Here is a 25918-nt window from a genome sequence, read left to right on the forward strand (position 1 = left end):
TTGAATTATTTAGTAAAAAATTGCCAGTCTCAAGAAATAAATTTAAAGATTATAAATAAACAGATTCGTTATGTTTTACATCTCTGTTTTGTTTATGTGTTCTTTATTTTTTATTTTAGTTGTCAAAATAATAGATTTGTGAGCACAAAAGTAAGTCAACAATTGGCCTGCATAAGGATAAAAAATTGCTGAAGATTAGCATCTAGCAATTTAATTTTAAAGGCATTTGAACTTAACATTACCTCTAATATATCTAATATTATTTCTCAAAAAAAAAAACTGATTTACCCAGATTATGCAAGATTGTAACGTTCTAGATTTATTAACTTATACTACGTAACTACAGATATCCTCGCTAATAATAAGCTTCTATATTAATGTTGACATTTTATTTATTTGTGTACTTTAATAAATCGTAATCCAGCTATCAGATAGCTGAGGCACTCCCTCCTCAGTAATCTCCGATAACATAATTCCGTGTAATTTTTAAAAATGTATCATATCAATATTCGTTGTTAAGATAGTGAGTGGGTTATTGTAAAATCAGAACTCCTGTTGCACGCTATAATATCTTAAACATTTCTTTTAATAATTTATAGACTAATTTACATAGCCCAATTATAAAATTTTGAAACGTAGCGTGAGATTTCGTTCTCAAAATTTTAGACATCGTGGTTCTAAAGTATCAAAATACTTTACAAATTCTTTTTTGTAACGCTATACAAACTAGGTGAAAACCTGACTGCCTGAATTGATAGTAAAACAAAGAAAAGATAAAACTAAAGTGAGTATGGAATATGTTTATTATAATTGTTTAGTGCACTAATAAGGAATGACTCCCAAGGTTGATCAAAATAGATTCATTCTGATGAATGCAGTGCTGAACTTTCCACCAAGAAGGATTAATGTGCTCCTAAAATGATAGTAACCATCGGGATGAAAACATGTTTACACCTTTTCATCAATCTTCGATTAGTTTTAAATAAAAAGAACTAACTCAATGGATTACTTGCTCCAAAAGAGGTATTGATTACTGACCAAGAGAACCTTAACTTATCTGACAAGCCTCAAAATGGTAGTAGCTACATAAGAATATCAAAATCTCAGAATCAACAATATCAATAGTAAAAAAAAAGATCGTTTTTTGCATCCACATATCTTCCTAACAACTTCATTAATTTCTGATATATGGTGCTCATTTGACACAGAATGTTTTTCACTTTGATTCGTTAAGTAATATCATTCATCGTTAACGAGTTATTAGTGAAAAATGAAAAAAGTTCGGACATTTCAAGATCTTCGATGCCCTTTAAAACACAAGTAGAAAATTAGTGTAAACTTTAATATACTCTTTATACACACAAATCAAGAGAATAAAACATTTCCGACTTACCGTAATTTAATTAGCATATACCCCCTTTTTTGTTATCTATTTTTCATGGACTCGTCTTGCTCATTTTTATTTATAATAGCAGTTTTTTTATTCATTCCCAGTGGCGGTTTCTCCATTACACGTGAAGAAGTGAACTCCCTAGCTTTATGAAAAAAAACAAAACAATTAATTTATATTATTAAAAAGAAATATAAAACATAAATTTAGATTGAATCCATTGGCAGATGTGCCAAAAGGTGAGGTGGGGGGTAGTGTATCCTATAAACGGAACTTGCTCTTATCAGTTTCTGAGGACCACACATTTTTCATGTTCTGGTTTCTCCCTCATGAACAAGTATATTAACTTTACGTTGCTTCGTAAAATAGCTTACATTACTTACGTTAGTTTCCACACCACTCATGTGATATTCGTTAATGTCACTTAAATAGTTAAGATTAATTTATTTTGTGATGTGATATTTATAAAATTCTGCTATCGGCATATTCATTAGACAATATCAGTGACAGTTTCAGAACTTAATAAGATTACGTTTCATATACTTGCTTTCTTAAAAGTAGTTCATGTCACTAATAGAAAAAATCGAGATTTAAAGAGAGAATCCAACAATTTTCAACATCATAATTTATTTGTATTTGTGTGAACCCTCATCCCGAAACCGCTACTGTTCGTCCTGAAAAAATGTATTCCGGGCTACTCTTGAAATCGATTATAGCTTTGACAAAATTAATGTGGAGTAGACGGTCGATCGTTTTCTCTGCAGAAGCTTTCAAACACGCGGTGGTTCATTGATGGATTTTGATAGTTTTTTTTTCGATTTGTATTGCACAACAAAACAGGAAGAAAAAAAAATCGATCGACCTTTCTCTACCGCTTCATTTAATCTAGCCAAACCTTTAAACGATAGTGCTTATGTACTTGAGGACAAACAAAACATCAAAGATGCTGATTTGAATTGTAACGAGAACACCTGTGACACTAGAAATATCCTTGATAGAAAACAAAAAATAAGGACAGAAATAGGTGCAATGCTTTATGGCAATAGCCAGCAAGCGCCTGTTAATGAAATAGGATGTGTTAGGAAATAATGAAATTAATTATTTCTTGATCTATTGTTAATTATTTATTGATCTATTGTTTGATCTTCCAGCGAACAGCCCTGAAGAAGGCTAGAAACTCTAGCCGAAACGTTGGCACATTAAAATAAGTTAATCGTACTTATTTGTGTTTTTCATTGACCGCACCCCCAACCATCTTCTCCTCAATGAAATTAATTATTTTTTTTTTCATAAAAAAATACTTCAATACATTGTGAGCATCCTTTCGGAGCACAAACTCCAAATTTCTACTCTTAATTTATCTGTATGTTCTCAAATTCGAAGAAATAGCCTTCATTATATGAAATCAATTTAAAGTAAATATAAATTTGTTAACATTTCAAGCCAAATTATTTCACCATTACTAATCAACAAACAAAATGTTCTACCTTTTGGCTAATACACCATCATCAGGAACAAAATTGTTTTAGTTGCACAACCCAGGATATACTGATAGATTATTAACCTTGAAGGAAGGAGTATAATGGAGGAAGTAAGCTAAAAAGGGGGGCCTTAAGTCCCTGCCAGGGGCCTGGCAGAGGAGTAGAGAAAGAATGCTAGCCAATCTCTGGCCATCATCCATTTCATTAAACCTTCCTTTCGTGGATGTAGCCTTTTTGACTTCACTTTTGCTTTGAAGAAGAGTATGCCACCTGCTTGATCCAAACTTACCTGGTAAAGAAGGTTATAAGGGTTTAAAGATATCACCTTGTAAGTTTGAAACTATCAGCATGTAATGGAATGTGGAACTATAAATTTTTTGTTTCTAATTATGGTATATCAGCCGAAACGTTGAGCATTTTGTTTGTTGAAATAATTTTGCGTTTAATTGTTAGTCTGCATTATATTTCGGTATCGGCAAAATACCAAAAGTTCATAACCCATATAAACATTTATACACTTATGACACCTAATATTCACATCTTCGAAAAATGAATTTATTCATCCGAAATCATCTAATTCCACATCACTCTTCTTGAGCCAGGTCTTGACAAAATCCTTCATTTACATGAAATAATAACTTATTAAATGTAGATTTTTTTTTTGTAGTGAGTTATCTTTTATCCAACAAAGGTAAGAAGTGAAATTGGGCCTCAATTGCAATCTGGAAGTATATATTTTATCCTTTTTTGAAGTGAATCAATTCATGGTCAATACGAAATTTTTTTGTTATACGTCTGTATATCTCTTTAAATACATTCCAATCCATGTATGTTATTTTATGTGTATGTAGGAATATATTCTTTATTCCATTCCCAAGCGTTTCCATTAAACATATATATTAACCATATCTAGTCCATGTGCATGAAGTACACTGTACCATTTTTATGGAAAGCTCGTTGTTAGTTTAAAAAGCATTAGAGGAAACTCGATTGTAGAAGTCGGTTTAGCGTGCAAGAGTTCCTCTGAATCAATTAATCAGTGGAAAATAATGCTGTTTTTTTTTTCTGCACAGTAAAATTCTTGGATGAGGTAGGGATGTTTTTTTATTTTATTTTGCGTCTTAATTCCTCTTATTTTACATTTCAGATCACTCGGTCACAAGAAAAAAAAATCAGCAGAATATTTCAAGGGCCACTGGTTTAAACTTTTTTGTCCCCTTCCCCTTTAATGATACTTAGGTATGGGTTTTTTTATGTATGTTGATGAGCTGTATACTTTTTAAATGTTTTCAGTTGGTTATATTAAGAAAAAAATCGTCCATACATTTAGAAAAAACCGGTAATTTTGCCTTAATTTTTCCAATCAATGTTGTGTTTGTACATTTTTGATTAGTTTTAATTAGTTAAACTCTTGAAGTAGTAATGATAAATCATTAGAACAATCTGAAATCATGAATTAAAAAAAACATATTTCACCAAATCCGTAAAAGTAGTCGTTTAATTTTTAAAACTTAACTAATATCAAACTAAATTTGATACAAATTGATGGTGACTATTTTTTTTACAAAACTGATTAATATAATAATAAAATAAAATTTAAAAAAATAGAATAATGCATTACAAGAATGAAAATTAAACCAAATAATTTTTTGTTTCTCATTTTGACCATCTATTATTTTATTTTTTGATACAAGGAAAAAGTCAAATAATTTTTGTTTAATATATTTCGTAGACTTCTTTAGTATTTTATATAGATATGAAGAGAAATAAAAAAATCAGATTGAAATTAATTTTCGATGAAGTTAGCTGATAATTGACGAAATACACGGTAGAGGGTCCAACAATATTATTCTTAACGATAGAGTAGATATAATTTTTGTCACTGGACCTGTAACCAAGGAAGTGGAGGTGGTAGGAGGCGGTGCGTGCGATAAGCTATCAGTGAGCCGCGATGTGGCCTGGCGTGCGGTACTATAGCGCGACAGCCTGCGGTAAGCCCCACGTCTATGTTTATGTGCTTATATATTCATCTATACACATACCTTGCTGCATATTCCACCATGGATATACGATATCTTTGAAAAATCAGGATCATACGATATATGCAAACTAACTTGCTAACCTCCCTGAAACAGGTTCATACCTCTTCCTATCCACTTGTTTTTTCTTATTAGTATTTTTTCCTTTTTTTTTTTTTTTAAATGAAAGGCAAATCGTATATTATATAAGAACAATATATCAGTTAGAATTTATACCGACTATAAAATAGTCACTACTATACTATGCATGCAGTATTGTAAAATAGATAGTATTGATATACTATGTATTATATTACTCTTATAATAACATAATTTTTTAAATGATCAATTTTATTTTTAACAAATAAACAGTCTTTAGATATAAGATGTGAGAAAATTCATTTAAAATAAAATGTATAATAAATACTAAGTTAGTTCATTTAAGTTATTAAAAACAAGTCACTAACACAAGAGATATGGTTTTTATGCTATAAAAATATAATAACTTCAAAACTATAGTTCGAAATATGCAAAAAATTAATTAACTAACTAATTGATTTTGAATAAGATAAAAAGAATAATTATGTTGCAAAATCATAAATAAAGAGTTCTTAAGATAAGGGATAAAAAGGATTAAACCATATGTGTAATATATATCAATCTAGTAATATCAATTATATAATATAAATAAATATTTCTAACAATAAAATAAAAAATTACAATTTTTGTTAGCACGTAATAGTCAATATATATGAAAAATGATTTTACTAAATGTTTCCCTAATATTTCATTATTATTGCCTTATTATGGGTCACTCTTATGTATCCGGAGTGGATTTTTTAATAACGCATGCGGGGTTGACAACAAATTAATTCCATTCTTCTTTATTTCTATTTATTTTTTTTTTAAGCGCTTTATTTTGCGAAAACGCTACTAAACAAAACTGCTTTGAGCATAAGGCACAATGGAGCATAAATAATGAGACGAACCCTGGTTGGTGAATACTATGACCAAGTTTTTGTTAGCATGTTTGCATTAAAAAAAAAAAAAATGCAATATTGTAACGTTGTGGTTAAATTCATTAAAATAATAAACCCTATTATAATTGAAATAACTAACACAGCTTATTGTTAGTGGAGAAGATATGAGGAAAAAATAGGTGTTAGGTTTTATTCATTGTTGGTATCAGTATGTTAAAAATATACTAATCTGTAGCTGTAGTGAAAAATCAAATCGTATTTTTGGACGCCATCTTGAATATCTGTTTCATACAAACATAAAAAAAATCTTACTTGGTATCAATTTACACAAAATTTGTGTAACTCACAAACTTCTTTAAAAAATAAGAATTAATAACAAAATGATGTCCGACAATCTGAAAAAAGGCCTTTATTTTTGCTCAATATCTTTAAAGCTATCTACCACCGATAAAAATTAATTAAACCTTTATTTATTTTTTTAAGTAGTTTAACTTTGTTAAAATTTAACCCAATTTTTTGGCAAATATCGAGAAAGCAAAATTTTTTTAATTACTTTAGTAAATAACATGGAGATCGAAACAAAAACATCAGAAACTACTTTATGATAAATAGATTGCTTCTGTTTGATTGCTTATAGACATCTCTAGGTCTGATACTTCCTGAGATTTTTACTAAATTAATTTTAAAACTCTTGCTTTTCTGTTATTAAAAATAACTAGTTTTTTTTTTTTAAAACTGTAATTTAGGTGCAAAGGTGGCCATTAGCACTCATACTGAAGCTAGGTAAATTTAACTTAAATTAAGTTTCTGATGATTATCTTTATTGATGGATTTGTGTTATATGCCATAATAAATTAGAGAAAATTTGATATTTCGTTATTTGGAAAAAACAAAAAATGGTTTTAGAAAAACTTTATCTCCGAAACTACTGTGTTGAAGCAAGAGCTCTTGGAAGCAGTACTATTTTTAGAAAAATTGTATTACTTTAAATAGAGGTATTATTGAATTTTATCATGCAGGAGATTACTTAAGATATTTTACAATGAGTGCTAAAAATGCTTTTGCATAGATCTTTAGTCTGGTAGGCTCATAGAGCGTTGAAATAAATTAAGTCTTACAACCTGACAGATTTTTAGTTTTGAATTTGACGAAAGTCAGTTATAATGTTTCTATTTTTCAATACACTCTTTAATATCTTGTTTATTGAAATAATTTTAATCGGAGAAAATGGACACATTAATGTAAGTCTTATAATTATATATAAAATATTAGAAAATGATATAATTGTCTTCCTGAAATGGGTTCAGGGCTTGAAGGTAACCAGCTAATGTGTATGTGAGAAAAGATTTGTGTGGCAAAACAATGTTGCTTTCACAAAAGCATTTTCACACCCACCTTACACACTGCTAAAAATAGAACCTCAGATTCAACAACACCAGATCTTATTTGGCGTAAAAGTAAATTTATTATTTACACTTCATTATTCTATTGTTACTCAGACATTAAAATCAAGGGCAAACAAACAACAATTATGGGGTTTTTATCTGCGATTTATTTTAGATATCTGATTTCTTATCCAACTCAGATAGTGCGAGATAAGTTAATGATAAAACGGTGTCACTTTCCGCCTAATAGATTATTATCTAAAACCACAATAAGAAATGAAAAAAAAAATGTGTTTTTTCTTTTTGCTTTTAAATGGTGTATTCACAATTAGATTCCAGCAGTGATCCGTGTTTATTACTATTGACAAAACATCAAACAAATAATAAGGGGTTCTTAATTTTAGTCACAAGGAAAAATTTTAACCATTAATAGAAGAGAAGAGGGAATGTATTTTATCTGAAGTTCATATTTAGTAGTTAAATGAACTGTTTTACAGATAATTACATTATCGGGGGCAATTAGTATTTACCTCAACGTAAATCCAGACAAAGAGGGCGTGGTAAATTTCCACCTTTTTTGGCCTCATTTTTCTTTTTGGAAAAAATGACAATATCGATGGTCTTATGCTAGTGCCATAGGTTCAAGGATTGTAAATATTGCTACAGGTGGTACCTAGTCGAAGAAAAAAAGAGAAATTATTCATTCAAAAGGAAATATGACTAACTTTTTACATAAAGGTTATATAGATATTTCAGGATCTCGTCTTTTTATGAATTGAAATTATGTAAACATTAATTATCTTTGTTGAGGTAAAGGAATTTAATTTTTATTTAGATAGATAATTACTATTGAAACAGTTTTTAGCCGAGTGAGTTAAGGTGTCACCTTAGCAACTGCAGCTGCGCCTGTTTGAATCTGGCCTATGAGAATGACCTTTATTGTCGTGACGGTCCCAGGGAATGAATATTTGAGCCCATCACTTTGGTAATGGGGCACTGTATATAATCCACATTGAATAATCTGACAGCACTGAAATACCAAATGTTCAGAATACCTTTCTTTGAAGAAAATTAAGTTTAGTTTCTTTGTAATAGTTAATCATTTTTTTGTAGTTAGTAGTAATAAAAATAGATAAATAAAAGCTGAATTTAAAAATTAACTTAAGTAGAAAAAAAAGAAAAAGGAAACCATTTCCTCAGGCTGAAAACAAATTTCCGATAATAACAGTAGTAATTCAAATGTTTAATCTGTCTTCTGAAAGCCATTGATGTTTGAAATATTTAAATTAACCTTATCCTAATGTCATAGAAAGTAATAGAGAGTGATAGGAAAACGCACAAATAAGCTGAATTTATAAATATCTAAATGTTTTCGTGTTTCCATGGTTAATGTGACAATGTCTTTTTTACTTTCACTTACTTATATACGTAGGGATTAATTTAAACTCAGAGAAGATTGATTGAGCAATACGCCAAATCGTTATTTATTTATTTAAAACTGCTTATGTCAATCTAAATACTCATTTGAAAGATAATATAAGTGGACATACCAGATATTTCTATTAAAATTAAAACTTCACGATTTTTATCAGCGTGATACTCCTATCTCCAAGAGTAAGTGGGTAAACTTTCTCAGTTATTGATTTTTAATTTTTATAATTTATATTAATAACGTAAGTCAACGGTTGAATGAATTCTGATAATATAACTTCTTCATATTATATTTTTACCATTTCCACCATTCTAATTTAGCATTATTTGGCGGGCCATTCATTTGTTGCATGCAAAATTAACAATATTTAAATTCATAACTGAGACAAAACGTTGTAAACTAGTTTAAATATAAACTTTTTGCAGAAAAGTTTAAAAAATGTGGTCTAACTTTTTATGAAGTTTATAAAATGATGATATTATTTTATAAATAAATAAATATTATATTATTTTATACAAAAGCTTATATAATATATTGAATATATTTTATTTTAAGTTCATATTAAACGGTTAAATGATCTGTTTTACAAATAATTACATAAATGGGGGCATTTAGTATTAACTTAACTTAAACCCGGACATAGTGAGCTTGGTAAATTTCCTCCTTTTTTGGCCTCACTTTTCATTTGGAGGTGTGACACCCACCTGAGTAACTACTACTAGTTTTAATCTTTATATTTACGTTTCTATACCGTATAGAAAGAAATGATAAGTAAAAAGAATTTAGCAGCAAAAAAATACCAAATTTCAATCAACAGAGAAGAAAATAAATCCATATCTGCAGCAATAACGCACATGAACAACAACGCAATTCAGAAGATGACCTGCTGGATAAATATAACTGTGCACGGAACAGTATTGGATGTTAAATTTCACTGTAATTAAAATATAGTTCTGGCAAAGTGGAACGATGGCGTGTCAGTTACCACACAACGCAGAGCAGATTGGACAGTAACTGATAAAGGAAACCATGATTTAACAACCTGTTATACTGAAAGAAATATTCATACAGTTTAAATTTATTAAACAAAATAAATTTAGAGTCTTGGAGTCAGTGATATTAATTCCTGGACCTACGCCTTATATGTAAATAGAAATAAAATTTACGCAGAAAAAGGAACAATTTATGTAAACATATTTCGAATTATTCTTCATACAAAATATTACCTCACACACTATGCTTAAAAAGCAGAAAATGACTAATACAAGATATGGCCATAACGCAAATGGATCTGATACCAGGAGTAAAGGAAATGAAATAGACTAATAGGGATTAATTCCAGATTTTAAAAAAAAACTTGATGTAAAGCACATTTAATTTTGTTTATTTACAAAAAATAAACAATTCTCATTGTTGGCAATAATATATAATAAATAAATACAAAATACTAATGAGTTTTATGAATAACTAAAGAAAAATAGAAACATCTGACTCGAAGGAGAAAAGGCGATACCACCCGATCTTACCCGACTGCATGACTGCTTCGTTATCTTTCGTTAAAATGTATTCTTGGTAGGAACAAATTTTGTGTTCGTTATTCCCATCTCGAGAAACACTAAAATACGAACTTTTATAGCAACAGAAAAATTATAATTTTGTCTCCATATTTTTCGTCTTTGTCTTTGAACATTTTTTTGACAAAAATCTCAACTTGATATACCTTCAACACAAGCTCACAGATATACAAAAAAAAATTAAAAAGAATGTTGGAGACGTAAATAGGTTAGGACGGGAAAGTTGTGAGATGCGCGCATCGCACCAGATTTTTAGAGGTAAGATTCCAGTGTGAGAGTGTGAGAGTGTGATAGTGTGGAAGTGGGATAGTGAAAGTAAAATACTCAAATAGTCTATTATATGAAACATTGAATTTATGTTGAAGTATTATGAAACGGATAAAAAAGCAAAATTACAGTATAACTATTTGAAAGGTAAAAATAAAAGAACTATTATTTATTAAATAAAGGAATAAACAATACCTGATTTATAGGATAGTGAATAATTTCAGATGGTCCATCCTGAAGATGAGGAAAGAACCCGAACCTTTGATAAAAGTGGAAGTGTGAAGGTAATAAAGAAATTATAAAGGACTTTTCATAAAAACTTACTTAGTATAAAACGAGAAACCACCTAAATGAAAAACATTGTATATTTTAATTTTCTTTTCCATCAGATACGCGTATCGTGACAATCAAAGATCTGTAAGGGTGATATAAGTTTTCATCAAACAAAATGACATTGTTTATCGCGTTGATTTACATCGACGGGATGATTTTCGTTACAATATTTTTACCTCTGCTTTTCGCTTAGATTTATTTTTGATTGATAGTTTAGTTTTAAAAAATAAAAGAAGTGGGAGAGCCTACTGGATAAGGAAAAAAGAATCCCAGGCAATCTTAGCAGAGCTGAGAGAGTGGCCTGTTTTCGGCTAGTGACAGGACATGATCTGCTCCAAAAACACCTCCATCGAATTGGCAGCGTAGATTCCCCCGCAACATGGGGGACATGGATGGGGACCATCTTTTGGCGTGTGTTGGTCTGGTGGATGTTGAGCGAGATACGGACGAACTAAGAGGACGAATAAAATTGTATTGGGCTGCAAGAAAGAAAATAACGTAATAGCCCACTTCCTGTGGCGTAGGGAAAAAAAAAAAAAGTTAAAAAAATTAAAGTTGTTTTTTTCTATCGCGTTTGTTCTGCTTGAAACTATGCACAATTTAATATTTCAGTTTTGGAAGCTTCACTTCTGCAACTAATAAGAATATTCGTGATCAACTCATTAGTCAGAGAATTTCACATTAGTGTTAGGTCATCAATGTAGTTTAAAATGCAGTTATCGAAAGAAAATATTTACTTCTACAGGTTTAGGTACAGTGCGAAGGAATTTTGTTCTAGTTTACATATTTAGAACAAGATGCCTTCAACTGTAGTAAAGGTTTTTCTTTAGAAATTCGAATATTTGTTCAATCTGTTGGGAGATAAAAATAAAAACAAACGAAAAATTAGTTCATTTCGTTCGATTACTCTAATAATTCAGAGTATTTTTTGTTCATACTACTCTGAAATAACTATTACTAATTTTACAAACAGCTGACTTAATATTTACATTTCTTGAGTATGTAATAATAAGATCAGAAAGAAAACCTACTTAGGAACAGTTTCGTAGAAGAAGATACGGTTACAATCACCGCAGTCGTTAAGAGAAGACCCAAAATGTATCAGTTACAGTAAGAGCTTCGGGTCGTGCACATTATTTGTGATATTGATACTCACCTATCTGTCTTTGTGAATGCTTTAATAAGTTGTGTAATCATAGCTAGAGAGGTATTCTTAAACAGGGTGTTTCAGGGTTAAGTGTTCAGAACTGAAAATATAAATTAAGAATCTCAAAACAAGATAAAATTCCCTATGAAGATATGTCCGTTAAAACTTTGTTTAGGAGACTTTTTCATTGTTGAATCATTTAGGTTATGATAATTAAATTAATATGCGTTCCAACTACTTTATTAATAAAATGTAAACATTAGCATTCATATGAAATGTTGTTCAAAATGATTACCTTTAGCATTCAAACAGGTTAAAATCCTTCCTCCACTGCAAAAGTTGTCGAAGGGCACACACACATTGCCATGGTATGCCATTAGTACGGCGGATATGTGTTATTATCATACTTTCTAAATGTAGGCATATTACAAAAGACTAGTCTACATGACTATTATAAGGCCTATCTGGACATACCGAGTTGAGATTTGGGGCTTCACTAAACCATCAAATTCATCCCGGAGCCAATCCTTACTGTCCAAAATCCTTCGTAAAATCCTTAACGCTCCTTACTTTGTCACAAATCAAGTCATCCATCAGGACCTCAATGTTCCATATGTTGCCGATTTGGTCAAAACCAGATACCATTCCTTCCATGGAAAACTCCCCAACAACCTAAATTCACTTGTTTCTAACCTGGCTTCTCCTTCATTACCTAATAATCCTCCTAGGCGTCTGAAAAGAAGATGGTCTCGGGATCTTCTCCTCTAGAAATGTTATTGGAGTTCTATCAATGGGTAGATTCACCACATGTTTGTATTATATTTTTATCTCACCTACAGCATATTCACTTGTTGTATATATGTTATACAGTTGTAAATAACAATAAATAAATGATAAAAAAAAAAAAATTGTAGGCATGACACCACTGAATATTTTTGTTAACAATAAGTCTATGCAAGTCGGTCAATGATACTAATTCTTTATAAACAAGGATAATCGAAACTTGCGAAACAGTAACACAAATCCTGCTGCTGCTGTGGAAAAAAGGTGCAAAGTCTACCTTAATGCTCAAGGTGTATCCATGAACAAAAGACATGTAAAAAACTTTGAAAACAATTATATAAATTTTAGTGATTTCATTTCACTAATTTGTAACACATATCAATTTATTTATTATAACCTAAATTTTTAGACGTCGTTTATCTCTTAAACGAAGCGTTTACAAGTAAATGTTTTTCTTCTTTTGAGATTCTTAATTCATATTTTCAGTTCGGGCACTTAACCCTAAAACACCCTATCTATAATTATACATATATGTATATAGTTCGATGTCATTATGTTTCAGACATACCCGATCATATGTATTAACAGATTTCAAACAACGAGAAAGCATTAGTAACCCAATATTTGTTTCCTGGTCTTTTAGAGTACTTTTGTTTTCAAATAAACAGGATCTTTTTGAATGTTCAGCTTTGATGGTTCCTCAATTAATATTTTTTCTTTTTTTTAATTTGAACTGAGTGTTAGTGATAGTGTTAAGCCACCTCAAATCGACATAGTCTCCTTGTTGGAAAGCTTAACTAAAAAAAATAAACACTGGCTCGGACAAAACATTTATTCGTAAATTAACTTAAAAGACATAAATTATACATAAATTAAATTGAAAACAAAGAAACCTTTTAATAACAAAAAAAAATACTCCCTATGAGAACAAATTACAAAAAAAAATGGCTAATTACAACTGATGAACTCCGATGGGTCGGGGTCTTGCAGTTCGTACCGAAAAGGTCGGGGACGACGTTCTGTTCTTAACGTAGGTGGGCCCACACAGCAAACCGCTCCGAAGATCTCATCCAGAAAGGTCAGGTAACAAGTACAGCGACTGGGCGACTGTAAGTTGGCTACTCGACGGGGCGAGTGTACATGGGCGACGATGTCGACGGGGCGACTGATCTATGGCCACTAATTAGTCGACTAAAACACTCCACAAATGTCCAATCTATAACACTATAAACGCAGACAGGGCTGCTGAGGACGCTATCAGGGCCACTAATTAGTCGCAACTGCTCTAACAAACAAGATGGTCGGTCCGTAGCTAGGTGACGTAACAATGATCACCCCTAGCAACTGTCTCTATTACTCATTATTAGAAAAATTCTTCACACATTCTTCTTTTATTTTTAAAACAAAAACATACTTGTCATGTGTTAAATTTATTAACAGCTGATTAAAAGAAAACAAAAAAAAAAGATTTACATTTTAATTAATATACATATACATATATATGGCGTTAACAGATAGAGTTAAAAGAGCTGATTTATTAAAACTTTCAGAAGAAAACCAAGTTCGATAATTGAGTGAGAATGGAAGGCAAAAGAAAGCCGGAAGAAAATTGCTTTAGAGGGATTAAACATACTATGTTTCATAATTTAGTTTGTTCTTGTAAATATGTATATTAGCAGAAATTGTACCTTTTCATTTATTATTTTTAGTTTAATTACATTTGATTTTTATCATATTTGTTTTCTATTATTTATTATCAGAAGCGTTTGTCATCTTATGTTTTATGATATGAGATATGGTTTTACTTTCTTTGTTCTATTCTTGTTTTATATATTCTGTTAATTATTGTTGTCCATTTTAACCTTTTCAAATTCATTATTTTATTATGTTTTATAATTTCATTCTTATTTTGTATTTCACTCTAAGACTCTAAAGCCTAATTCTGACACCTGCATGTTATTCGAAAGAGGTCAATAACAGAATAAATAAAGATTATTATTATAAGTTATGTATTTTTTAGTATTATTTTTTTAATTTTTAATAACACACTATGAAATGAGTACCTCAACCTGATTTTAGGCTGTACAATGTGTAGGAAATAAGTTTCATCAAAATCGTCCCAATCGTTCGAAAAAAGGTAAGGATAAATACGTACAGTTTATATACATAAATATACACATCGATATGTATCTATTTATTTATGCCTTTACGTTGGGGTCGAGAAATCTTGATACACTATTACAATATTTTTTTTTTTTATGAATTAGAACTGTCCCAGTTTTTTCTTCACAGTATTGTAATACTTCTTTTAAGGTATTCCGTACTTTTAAGTTGATACCTAATTGATTAGAATAGTGGGCACGCTTGTGTATTATTAAATTCTTTGGTTGGTTTCTTAATGAACTTTTATAAAACAACAATGTTGAACCAAACAGTTCAAATCAAAATTTCGTGATTGCTTCCAAGTTTTCTGATTATTGTTTTTTGGTGTCTTTGATTGCGCTCAATATCCTGTTGGTTTTAGGTTCGAAGCTACAGATGACCGAATTGTTCAAGAATTGATTTAACTTGTTTTACTGAGTTTTAGCTCATTATACGGAATCACCTGGGCCGAGTGAGTACTATCTGTTATATCTGAAACCCTTTTTAATGAGTGATGAATTTTTATAGCGATCTCCAATCAGATAGTTATCATTTTAATTTTACTACTAGCTGTTGAAAATGAATCACGATTTCCACCGAAGATCTTTTTGTAATTATTCAGTATATCATGAAAATAAAATTAATTGATTTGTGAGTGATCCATAGTTATCTGAATGTTCGAAAAGAACTGCTTTGCACCGAAACACCCAAGACAGCTTTCCGCTCCAGTACAAATCTATTTAACCTCCTTACTTTCTGTTATGAGTCACTGAGGTTATTTTTTTTTCATGTTATTCGTCATTTTTATTTCTCACCCATATTTTAAAGTTGTATTCCCATATAGCTTTAATTAATATGCGGAATATTTGGACATATAATATATTTTAATTGCTTCGGTTTATCAGAAACCGTTTCTCACTGCCATAAACTAGAGCTGCTTTGGTTAGGGAATTTTCACCTTCTGTTTCGGTGAGATTTACTTGAGATATTAATCTTCGGAATTTCATTGTTCGTAGGAGGAGGGAAGAGGACTTCATTCATTGAATTAGGAATTCAAGCTTATGAGCTGGTTTATTGTAGAGTTGAAGATTAGTCCTGGTTAATGTCATAGTGAGGTATGATCTACAACAGCAGGTTTGGATCTCTTCTGCATTATCAAGATAATCGGAAAAATAACTGACTCTTTTCAGATCTTTCTTCAATTATTGCTAGCTATTCCTCTTTCAATGAAATTTCTCTGCTATGCATTGAACTTAACTCTCATACATTTAACTTTTCCTACGTCGATCATCAAACTTCGGATTGTTGTTATGTTTTTACCACAGTACAGTTTAACTGTTCGGTTGGATGGATGCCTTCACAGAAGGAATTATCGATCACATTTCTATCGTTTTCCATAATCGGTGGAGACTTCAAAGTTCACACGCAGGCGTTACCGTCATTGTGTGCTATTAAAATGATTATTCACCGGAAATCAGAAAGTCATTTCAGTAGGTATAATCAATGAGCCCTGTTTGCTTTGGGTTGCATAGTAGCGAGTAAATATATGACTAACAAAACGTTTTTATAAGCCTTTTTCGACAGATTCAAAACGATTTTTGCTTATGCATGGGCAAAAATATTTTCCTTGACATATATATTTTTGATTTGGGCAATATTTGAAAGAAAGTTGGGAATTAGTGTAAACATGATCTAGCACAAATAAAAAATAAAGTTTGGGAAAGAGTAATAATCGTGAGTACTTTTATGACAAAAACGTTAAAATACTTTTAAAAATGTGTTAAACAGAAAATAAATTAGCCACGCTTGTGAATCAAGTAAAGAGTAAGTTTATTGAAAAATAATGCAGTGATGCAATAAAGATATAATCGATTTAAAAAATTAATAAATTAAAAAAAATATCTAAGGTCAAGATCATTGCCCATATAGTATTTTCATCTTATTTAGTTTTAGAATGCGATATTTTTTAATTATTCTGTTATTATTTCTAACATTAAAAACTATAATTAAAACATCTAATATAATAACTTATTGGTATCTTATTTATTCAGTTTCTCTTCCTAAACCAAGGACGTCTTTAAAATAAGGTCGTGCAGTTTTTGGACGACTGATGATTTATGGTGAGGTGGGGTAATTAGTCTTCCACTCTTTTAAGATAATTAAAGTGGGCTATGACATTATTTTTAATGAAACCCAGGACAAGATGGCCTCTCCTAGTATGAACGAGGTATATCGTTTATTAATTTCAATATTATTTTAAACCAAATCATCCTTTAATTGTTAAATAAGATAAATTTTCCTAAATATAGAAATTTACAATATCAGTTATTCCAATTAATTTTGCTTGCGGTTTTTTTTATTATTATGGTGTATATTTACTATTAAAAATTACCTAATTTTATATGAAGTATTATTTGACAATTTTCCTGCAAAATATAAGATATTGTAAAATGGGAACCGTAATTTTTAAATTAATACAGCCACGATTATTTTATATATTGATAAGGAAAGGATTATTTGGATTAAAAGTATAATTGAATTTAGTGGTAATTAAATTTGTTTTAAAAGTAAATACGTAAGTTAACATAATGTCGCTTATGCTGTGAATTCTTGTTAGGTCCGGAAAAAAAAATAACATCGTCTAAACCATTTTGTAGGGTAACGAAATATTTTTTTATAATTTCGAAAATTCTTTCGAGATATCTCTAGAATGAGGCATTCATTTTTACTTTTCAAATGGGTATACATTTTTATTGATCGGAGTTAAGAGGTATCATAATTTAATCAATGATAGGAGAATGCTGATAGAATATAGATTAACCGGTTCTTAACGAGACAAGGTGGAATGTCTGAATAGAATATTGGTTTTTCAGGATTACTATAACTATATCAGCTAACTGTAGAAATGAAATTATAATTTTTATAGTAAGTTCAACTATTTGATGAACCACTGCGATTGTAATAATTTTCTGAAATCTCAATATTTGAACCACATAAATGGTAATAACTAGTTATAGTCAATTAGGTTTTGCCCAACACTGACCTCAGTGAAGAACCTTATAATGATCTCTTTCTAGGAAGCTGAGATCTTACCTTCATAAAAGTTGAATTCTTAAACGCTGCCATGAAAATTTCATCATTAAATCATAGTTTTGAGAGCCTCAGACGCCGGTAGGTATATATATGTATATATATATGTATGTATAAAAGGCTATTTAAAGTAGAAAAAGAGAGACCCTCCACTGTTTTCATGGATTAACCATTACGTTACCATTTAGAAATTAGAGGTTAGAGCTAAAATCCACGTACTAATAATGGAAAATATTAAATTTTAATCTATTATATTGGATGTATGTCTGTTTTTATTATTATTGATAATATAATTTTATAAATAATCAGAAAGAGACGAAAACGATTCTGTGATCGACAGAAAATATATACTGAAACAGATGTCGAACTCCTGGCCTTGAAAATAGAATAGCTAGAAACGTATTATTTAAAATGATACTATTTTACATTTTAATTCAAAAGATCTCTCTACGTTGAAATGAATAAACTACAGAATAAATAATATAATTTGATCCGAGCATTCAGGGAAAGATGAAGTATTGTCAAAATATTACTCACAAAAAAAAAAAAAATAAATAAAAATTGTTTTGGAAGAAAATGTATTTAAAAGTAAGCTGTTCATTCCATGAGGCGTGGAAAATCATACTTGTTCATATTAAGCTTTTAAACAGTAAGTACCCGATCTTTCTAAGATTTGGGGAAAAATCCTGACAGCGAAACCATATCACCTGTCTGTATAACAATTTTACAGGAAATTGTGCTCCCTCATCAAGTATTAAATCCCTTCATATGTTGTTGAGATTTTTTTTTTCTCGCGAATCAAAAAGTAAACAAATGATCAAAGATCATGAAACATATATGTAACTGCCTTTTGTATTTTGTATATGTATGTATACCTATGTATTATATATTTTTGTATTTTGTATTTAAATGAAAGATAAAGAGGTTTTGAAAATAAAAAATATAACTGCCTTTGCCTACATTTATAAAGTATGGCAATAACACATATCCGCCGTACTAATGACATACCGTGGCAATGTATTTATTTAAATGAACAATAGAGAGGTTTTGATAACTAATAAAATAACTGCCTTTAACTGCTATACTTACTAAAGAATGGTTTTGATCCACTCATTTATTGCTTCTCAACGGATTGTTTTTTAAAACCCAGTGATGTTTTTCCTATTGTTACGCTTTTAATGACTCTGAATTAATCACAGACGTCTAAGGTTTTATAAAAGTCGTTAAATATTTAAAGCGAAAACCGCAAGGAGTTGACCCTCAACGAGTAAATCAGTACAAGAAATAAAATTTCAAAATGAATCAATATAATATTTACACTGTGTAAGAATGTATTAACATATTGTAATGGTGTATTATAAAATATTGTATTACTTTCTTTGTAATGTCAGCTATGGAAAATATTTTATCGCGTGTATATAACCATTGTTTATTGTTAGTTAGAGGTAAACAACAAGAAGTTACACTTGCGTAATCTCTCGTAAGTTTCCGTGATATGGTTGTAAAGTTTGGACTAGTTTTATCTCTCCCCTTTTTTATTTGGTGAAAAAATATTTTATTTAAATACCGGTAATGATATTTAAACAAAATTACGCAAATTTACACGACACTGCAAGCTTATGTGTTGAATGTCATCTTATAATGTTTATGGCTAACATTTAAAGAAAAGAAAGAAAGAGAGATCACTTATAAAATTCATGTTAAAGAGAAAATTTAACTATTTTTACATTCAATACATATCAAGACAAGAAATAATTACATTATATTTCAACCAACAATTATTTAGAAACGAATCGAAGGCCAATGATGATGTCCTGCAATCTCGCCAGAACTTGTCCTGATAAGTGTTTTCTTTTCAGCAAAGAATAAGTTTTAGTTACTTTGAAAAAAAAAATACTGTGCCGAGTACTAAGTACATCTCCACTATTTCATTGTTTTTCTCTCCTTTTTTTTCTAGAAATTACATTTTTTGTTATATATTTTTTTAAATGATTTCATTGCCTAATTGATGATTTAGTTTTTGGTAATGTATTCCGGCTATTTAGAAACATAATGGTAAGGAAAAGTACTTGACAAATTATGTTCTAATTTAATTCTGTTATTGTTACTCTAAAATTTTATTTTATCTTAATTTTTTTTCTCTTTATATTTTTCTTAAATTCACTTTCTTTTTTCCTTGAAGGTCAATTATTTATTTTCTTAAATCCATAAATGTCATTGTTTTTGTTAATAATTTAACTTTTATCTATTATTATTGGATATTATTTTATCTTAATTTTTTTAAATTTATAACGTTGTATACAGTTAGGGGGGTCTTTTGTAAGACTATACTCCCCCCCATAATCAATTAGAGAAAAAATGTACCTCTTACATTAACCAGGTAAAGCCCACCAGGTCGATCTGGTATTAAATAAATAATTATTCAATATATTAATTCCTGTCTACATCGATCCCCAATTATTTTTTAACTTTGAGTAAATGAGATGACCCGTTTTCGAATTATAGGTGTGTTAAAGAAAATGTTTTTGCGTAGTTGAAAGATATATAAGAGATGCCATTAGACCAAAAAAACATATAAAAAGTAATTCCCGAATTTCCTCCAAAGTTGGGCCAAATCGAACGAGCCGTTTTCTAAACATAGTTGTGCCGATGAAAATAAATCTAATTAAATTGATGCTAAATGGATTTTACAGTATTCCTCCAAAAAAATTTGGCCAAATCGGACGAGTCCCTTTCGAAATGTAGGTGGGCCGAGAAAAATAAGATAATCCCTGCGTTAGTGAAATTAGTGAAAGGTATATTGTTGTTGATGTATAACCGACCAAGTACTAACCCACACCATTCTTGAAAATTTCATAAAAATCAGATTCTGCTCATACACAAATTTTACTACAAACCGACCGACAGACGGAATGCGGAACCGAAGGGACAAGGAATAATTTGTTCCTTGATATTTAAAAAGTAAAATTTAAAATTTTGGGAATATAATTCTTTTTTTTATATATACAAATAAAATGAACATAAATACAAAATTCGCTATTTATGGAAGTGACGAAATAAAAAATATTGAATATTCTTGTGTGTATTTTTTAACTATTTAGCGATTTATTTCGTGGATGGAATAATAATCTCTTCTCGTTCTATGCTATTTTTTGTGACCTCAGAGTAGAAGGAAGCGCACTACTACTCGGAAAACATAATACTGGAATGTACGGAACTGAAGAATCGGTCGAAACAACAACCAACACATTTCAGGGTCTACTGGTTTCAGAATGTTGTCACAACTGAAATCAGATTACGTAGGAAATGTCGGTTATAGACGTAGTTAATAAGTGCTACTAAGGTGCGTATAAATGATTGAAATCATGAGTTAATTGAATTTTTGGGTCGGTTAACTTTAAAGTAAACTTTGGTTTTAGAAAATAAAAATGCAATAGTACCCATTAAATAAAAGAAAATTCAAACATACAGAGCATGAATAGTTGACGCTATTTGTTTATATTTAAGTCTATAATATGCAACGTAATTATTTTATTTCACCAGACAGTGTTGGGCAAAAAGGAATTGTAATTACTAAATACAGTAAAATATATTTACGATTACTTTTTTTTCCTTGTTTCTTAATACAGTAATTGAAAACAATTTAATTGCAATTCCTTTTTGTCCAGCTCTGCCACCAGAAGGTATTGGTTTGTGAATTTTTCTTCTGATCCTATAACCACTTAATATTACATTGAAGGGAAGTGTGTTTTATAGATTGATTTTTCTTGATTCTTGGTGTTTTCTTTTCTTTTTTTTTTTGATGATTATAATAATACCATTGGAATTATAATAGGTTTATTTTTAACAATTAATTTTCAATCACAATATTTAATAGCATTAGGTATAAATTTTATCTGTGCCAACCTGAATAATTCCAAAATCGCTTAAGCCTTTCATAGATCAAGCCATAATAAAAAAATAACAATATTGTGCTAAAATTTAACAGTTCTGGATATAATTTAAAAAATTAACCTGATACAGTTTGATTTATATTACAATTTTCATTTGCTGCTTAATATCTTTAATGCTACCTACCAGAGGAAAAAAAATATATTAGCGCCTTTTTTAAAGTATAGTAACTTTGGTTAAGCGTGAGCCCTTCCTAGATTTCCTTACGTCCGATAGTTTATGAAATACTGTCTTTCATAATCCAACATTGTGTTACAAATAATGACTAATCAGCATTTTTTATTATATTTATTCACAAGCAAATATGGGAACTACTACTCCTTCAAAAATATTCATTACAAACTATTTCATGATGAGTTTAAATAGCTTCAGTCTGAGTGATACTATACATCTGTGGGTCTAGTACCAACCGAGACAGTTTAAAAAAAAAATATATATATATATATTTTTTTTTTTCTAATTATGAGAAATCAACATTTTATGTTATGAGTATATTTCGGCAAATATCTTGGAAACTGTAGTAATAAAGATTAATTGATTAATTTTTCCTTTATCATAATTTTTCCCTTGAAAGGAAATTTAATTTAACAGATAGCTGTATTGACGACCCTAATACTAGAGATATAATTGTATTCTTGTTTGTTATTGATAAGGTTTGTTTAGCGAATCGGGCTTGTGTAAAGATAACGATATTAAAATATCGTTGGTTACAGTTACATACCTGAATTAATGAAAAAATATCAAAAAGTTTTAAAAAATGATACAAAATTATAAATATAAGTAGATAATTAATTATTTTATATGATTAAAAAAATAACTTTTTTCTTCCCCTGCTAATTGGTTAATTGGTTGATCAAACATACATATTTTCTCCTACCTCAGTACGCTCGCTTCGGAAAAGTCTTCCTCATGTTTCTCTTTGTGCAATTAAGCTTCCTGGAAGAATAAAGGCGATGGTGAGGGACATCATTTATGTTACGTACCTGATTTTCATAGTGTTGACCCTGCATGGTAGCTGCGGACTGTGAGCAGATTCCAGCGGCAGAACAGGTCTAAATACAGGAGGCCCCCCCTCGTCCAGTCTTCGGGGCGGGAAGAACTTGATCCTTCTATTCCAGTTCTCACCTTACTTTACGTCTTGGCAACTTGTCAGCTCGTTTTCCTTGAGTTTTCCACTGATTAGCATAATCATACCATTTGGAAGTCACACCACATTTACCCGAAGGGCTGGAATAACAAATTATAGCTCCTCAACCACAAGAACAACATCATTGTTTATCGTTTATCGTACGTAAGCTCAGGTACGTCGGATATGTATTCATAATAACGTATAACAAAACTAGGAGGGAAAATCGGAGCTGTGTTGGGAATTTATGCTTCATTTAAGATTCAATGATTCTTTAAATAAGCATTTTTTGAATATTGAAATGAAACCTCTTTACCGACGATCTACAAGTCAACAATAAATAAAAATTAGAGGAGAGTAAATTGATTTTGCGACGCCAGATGAAACGGAAGTGGTAGGGAGGTCTAACGCTGGTCAATTCTAGTAGGCAAATATTCATATTGTAATAGGAGAGTAGGAGCTTACAGTACATTTATGTTTCCGGTAGTACCGGTCCGGTTAAAAGAGCTCCTGTTGCTATTACAATCTAAATATTTTCCTGATAAAATTTATTAATGAAATGGCTCTTCTATTCTGATTATTATTATTCTGGAACTAATGTTTTCTGTCTTAAGCTAGAGAGAACTCACAATAATTATTAATAACAGTTTAATAGCTTATTTCATTTCAAGAAGTTTCACTTTTTTTTTTTACCGGTCCCAAGACTGCAATAAGTTTTTTTTTGACGTGACAACGTCTTATAAATCATTTTGCGGGATGCCATGTTAGAAAAAGTGTCCCGTAACGGAAGTAGATTGTGGGGGAGGTAATTAGTAGTGTAGTAGTGGGGGTAAGAGGATTATAGATGCTGAGAGTCATGCAGGCAAAAGTGTCCCGTAACGGAGAAGGTAGTGGTGGGGATGGGTAAGAGTGAGGTGGTGGGGGTAAGAGGATTAGCATAGAGTATACGTTGTCACGGAAATATGTCGCCTACACGGGCACGGTTTTTTTTCTTGTTTAAGTAGATTATTGGCCGATTTATGTTTTTATTAAATGTCTGAATCATTGGAAACCCTAATAATTTTCGAAGTATAAATATACCTTACTACAACTTGTTATAGTGTAAGAATCCTGAAAGTAAAAAGACTCACTGCCTCTCGACCAAAAGTTTGAAGATCAACTGGGAGGAAAAACCGAAGCTGTGTTGTGAATTTATGCTTGATTTACGATTCAATGATTCTTTAAATAAGCATTTTTTGAATATTGAAATGAAACTTCTTTACCGACGATTTACAAGTCTACAATAAATAAAAATTAGAGAAGATTAAATTGATTTTGTGACGGCACATGAAACGGAAATAGTAGGGAGGTCTAACGCTGGTCAATTCTAGAAGGCAAATATTCATATTGTAATAGGAGAGTAGGAGTTAATAATAAAAAGAAAATATAATTTTATTTCAAATTAATATATTTTTCAATTATTTAATTTCATATTTTTATTAATTGGCTTTCATTAATTATTCCTCCTTTCCGGTTTGTAGCGCTCTCTAAAATTTGGTACCTGAGGAGAACTCTTTCCTTCTCTTAACACGACCCTGATGGTGAATATTAGAAGTGTGGGATCCATAGAATAGGGTTCTATAGGGATCCATAGGATAGTGGAAAGGGCTTAAAATGAATGTTTTCCTTCTGGGGAATGGATTGATTATACAGGTCAGTATAGCGGAATTTCGTAATCTATGAGAGGGTAAGAATTTTAATTGTAGCAGACTGAGGATGTAGGATAGGTAAAAAGATTTGACGGTTAGTTAAAGCTGTAATATGAGGAAATATTGCCTAGAGATAGAGGGAGGACATAAGACCACCCCGAGATACCAAAAACATGATTCGCTTCGATATATTCCAGTGCCAAATGGACCCCTGGATATATCATCAGAAAGAAGATGTAGGTAACGATAGAATAACTTATTAAGTGTACTTACTAACCCTTGAGATATTTGGGCAATATGGGGTTTCCATGACAGCATTTGGTTAATAATAATAATAATTATAGTAATCTTTATTTATTCTTGGATTGATTCCTTTAGAATAATATACAGGCGTCAAAATTTGGCTTTAGAGTCTTAGAGTAAAGATGAAATTACAAAAAGTCATAAAATAAAATAAAACAATGAATTTGAAAAGATAAAATAAACAACAATAATTAACAGAATATATAAAATAATGATATAACAAATAAAATAGAACCACATGTCATATCATAAAACATAAGATGACTTCTGATAATAAATAATAAGAAAAAAAATCATATACAATTAAACTAAAAAATAATAAATGAAAAGGTACTTCTGCTAATGTACATATTTACAACTATAAAAAAAAGTCTGAGACATAAAATACAGAAAATATATAAAGCTTTTTTGAAACTTCCAATTGTCATTCTTCCGGAATTGGGTGGAAATAAGGTAGTCGAAAATACGTGATTTGAAGATTGGAAGGGTATTAGAATTACGAATAAAGGAGGGAATAGAATTCCGTGGGGGAGAGGAACGGGTGAGGAAAGATCTACCAAAGGGTGCGGTTCGATGGGCCGCTACATATCAGTCTGAAGGTCATGAGCGGGTATTGCGGGAACGCACTGAGGATTTAAATTGAAGGATATCAGAGATGTACGATGGATGGCGGGATTGGATAACTTAGTAGAGGAAGGAAGTAAAAAAATATTTACGACGAAAGAAGGCCACTTCAACTCTTCATAAAATCGGGTGACAGAGGCGTCCCTAGGGACCCTAAAGATGAATCGTATAAAGCAATTATTTAACCGTTTTAATTTTGCTTCG

The 25918-nt window shown here is 30.4% G+C and overlaps 2 protein-coding genes across 5 annotated transcripts in view; one reads left to right on the forward strand and one right to left on the reverse strand.

Moving 5' to 3' along the window:
- Positions 1-23083, reverse strand: part of Hn (phenylalanine-4-hydroxylase) — a 48911-nt gene extending 25828 nt beyond the window's left edge. The window contains exon 1 of one of the 2 annotated variants that reach the window (XM_014434224.2): positions 22957-23083. In XM_014434224.2, coding sequence (XP_014289710.1) covers positions 22957-22983 — 27 coding nt within the window. In that variant the 5' untranslated portion in view covers positions 22984-23083. Of the gene's footprint in view, positions 1-22850 lie in introns of both variants that reach the window. The other variant, XM_014434225.3, reaches the window with a different exon arrangement.
- LOC106689314 (uncharacterized) overlaps positions 4776-25918 on the forward strand; it is a 54774-nt gene continuing 33631 nt past the window's right edge. For 2 of the 3 annotated variants that reach the window (XM_014434228.2, XM_067047558.1), the window contains exon 1: positions 4776-4862. In XM_014434228.2, the coding sequence (XP_014289714.1) occupies positions 4823-4862 (40 nt within the window). In that variant the 5' untranslated portion in view covers positions 4776-4822. Of the gene's footprint in view, positions 4863-10503; positions 10519-10625; positions 10812-25918 lie in introns of those variants that run through there. The other variant, XR_010843465.1, reaches the window with a different exon arrangement.

This window comes from Halyomorpha halys, unplaced genomic scaffold, assembly GCF_000696795.3.
Source record: "Halyomorpha halys isolate HHAL.00 unplaced genomic scaffold, Hhal_1.1 Scaffold1329.1, whole genome shotgun sequence".
Lineage (NCBI taxonomy): Eukaryota > Metazoa > Arthropoda > Insecta > Hemiptera > Pentatomidae > Halyomorpha > Halyomorpha halys.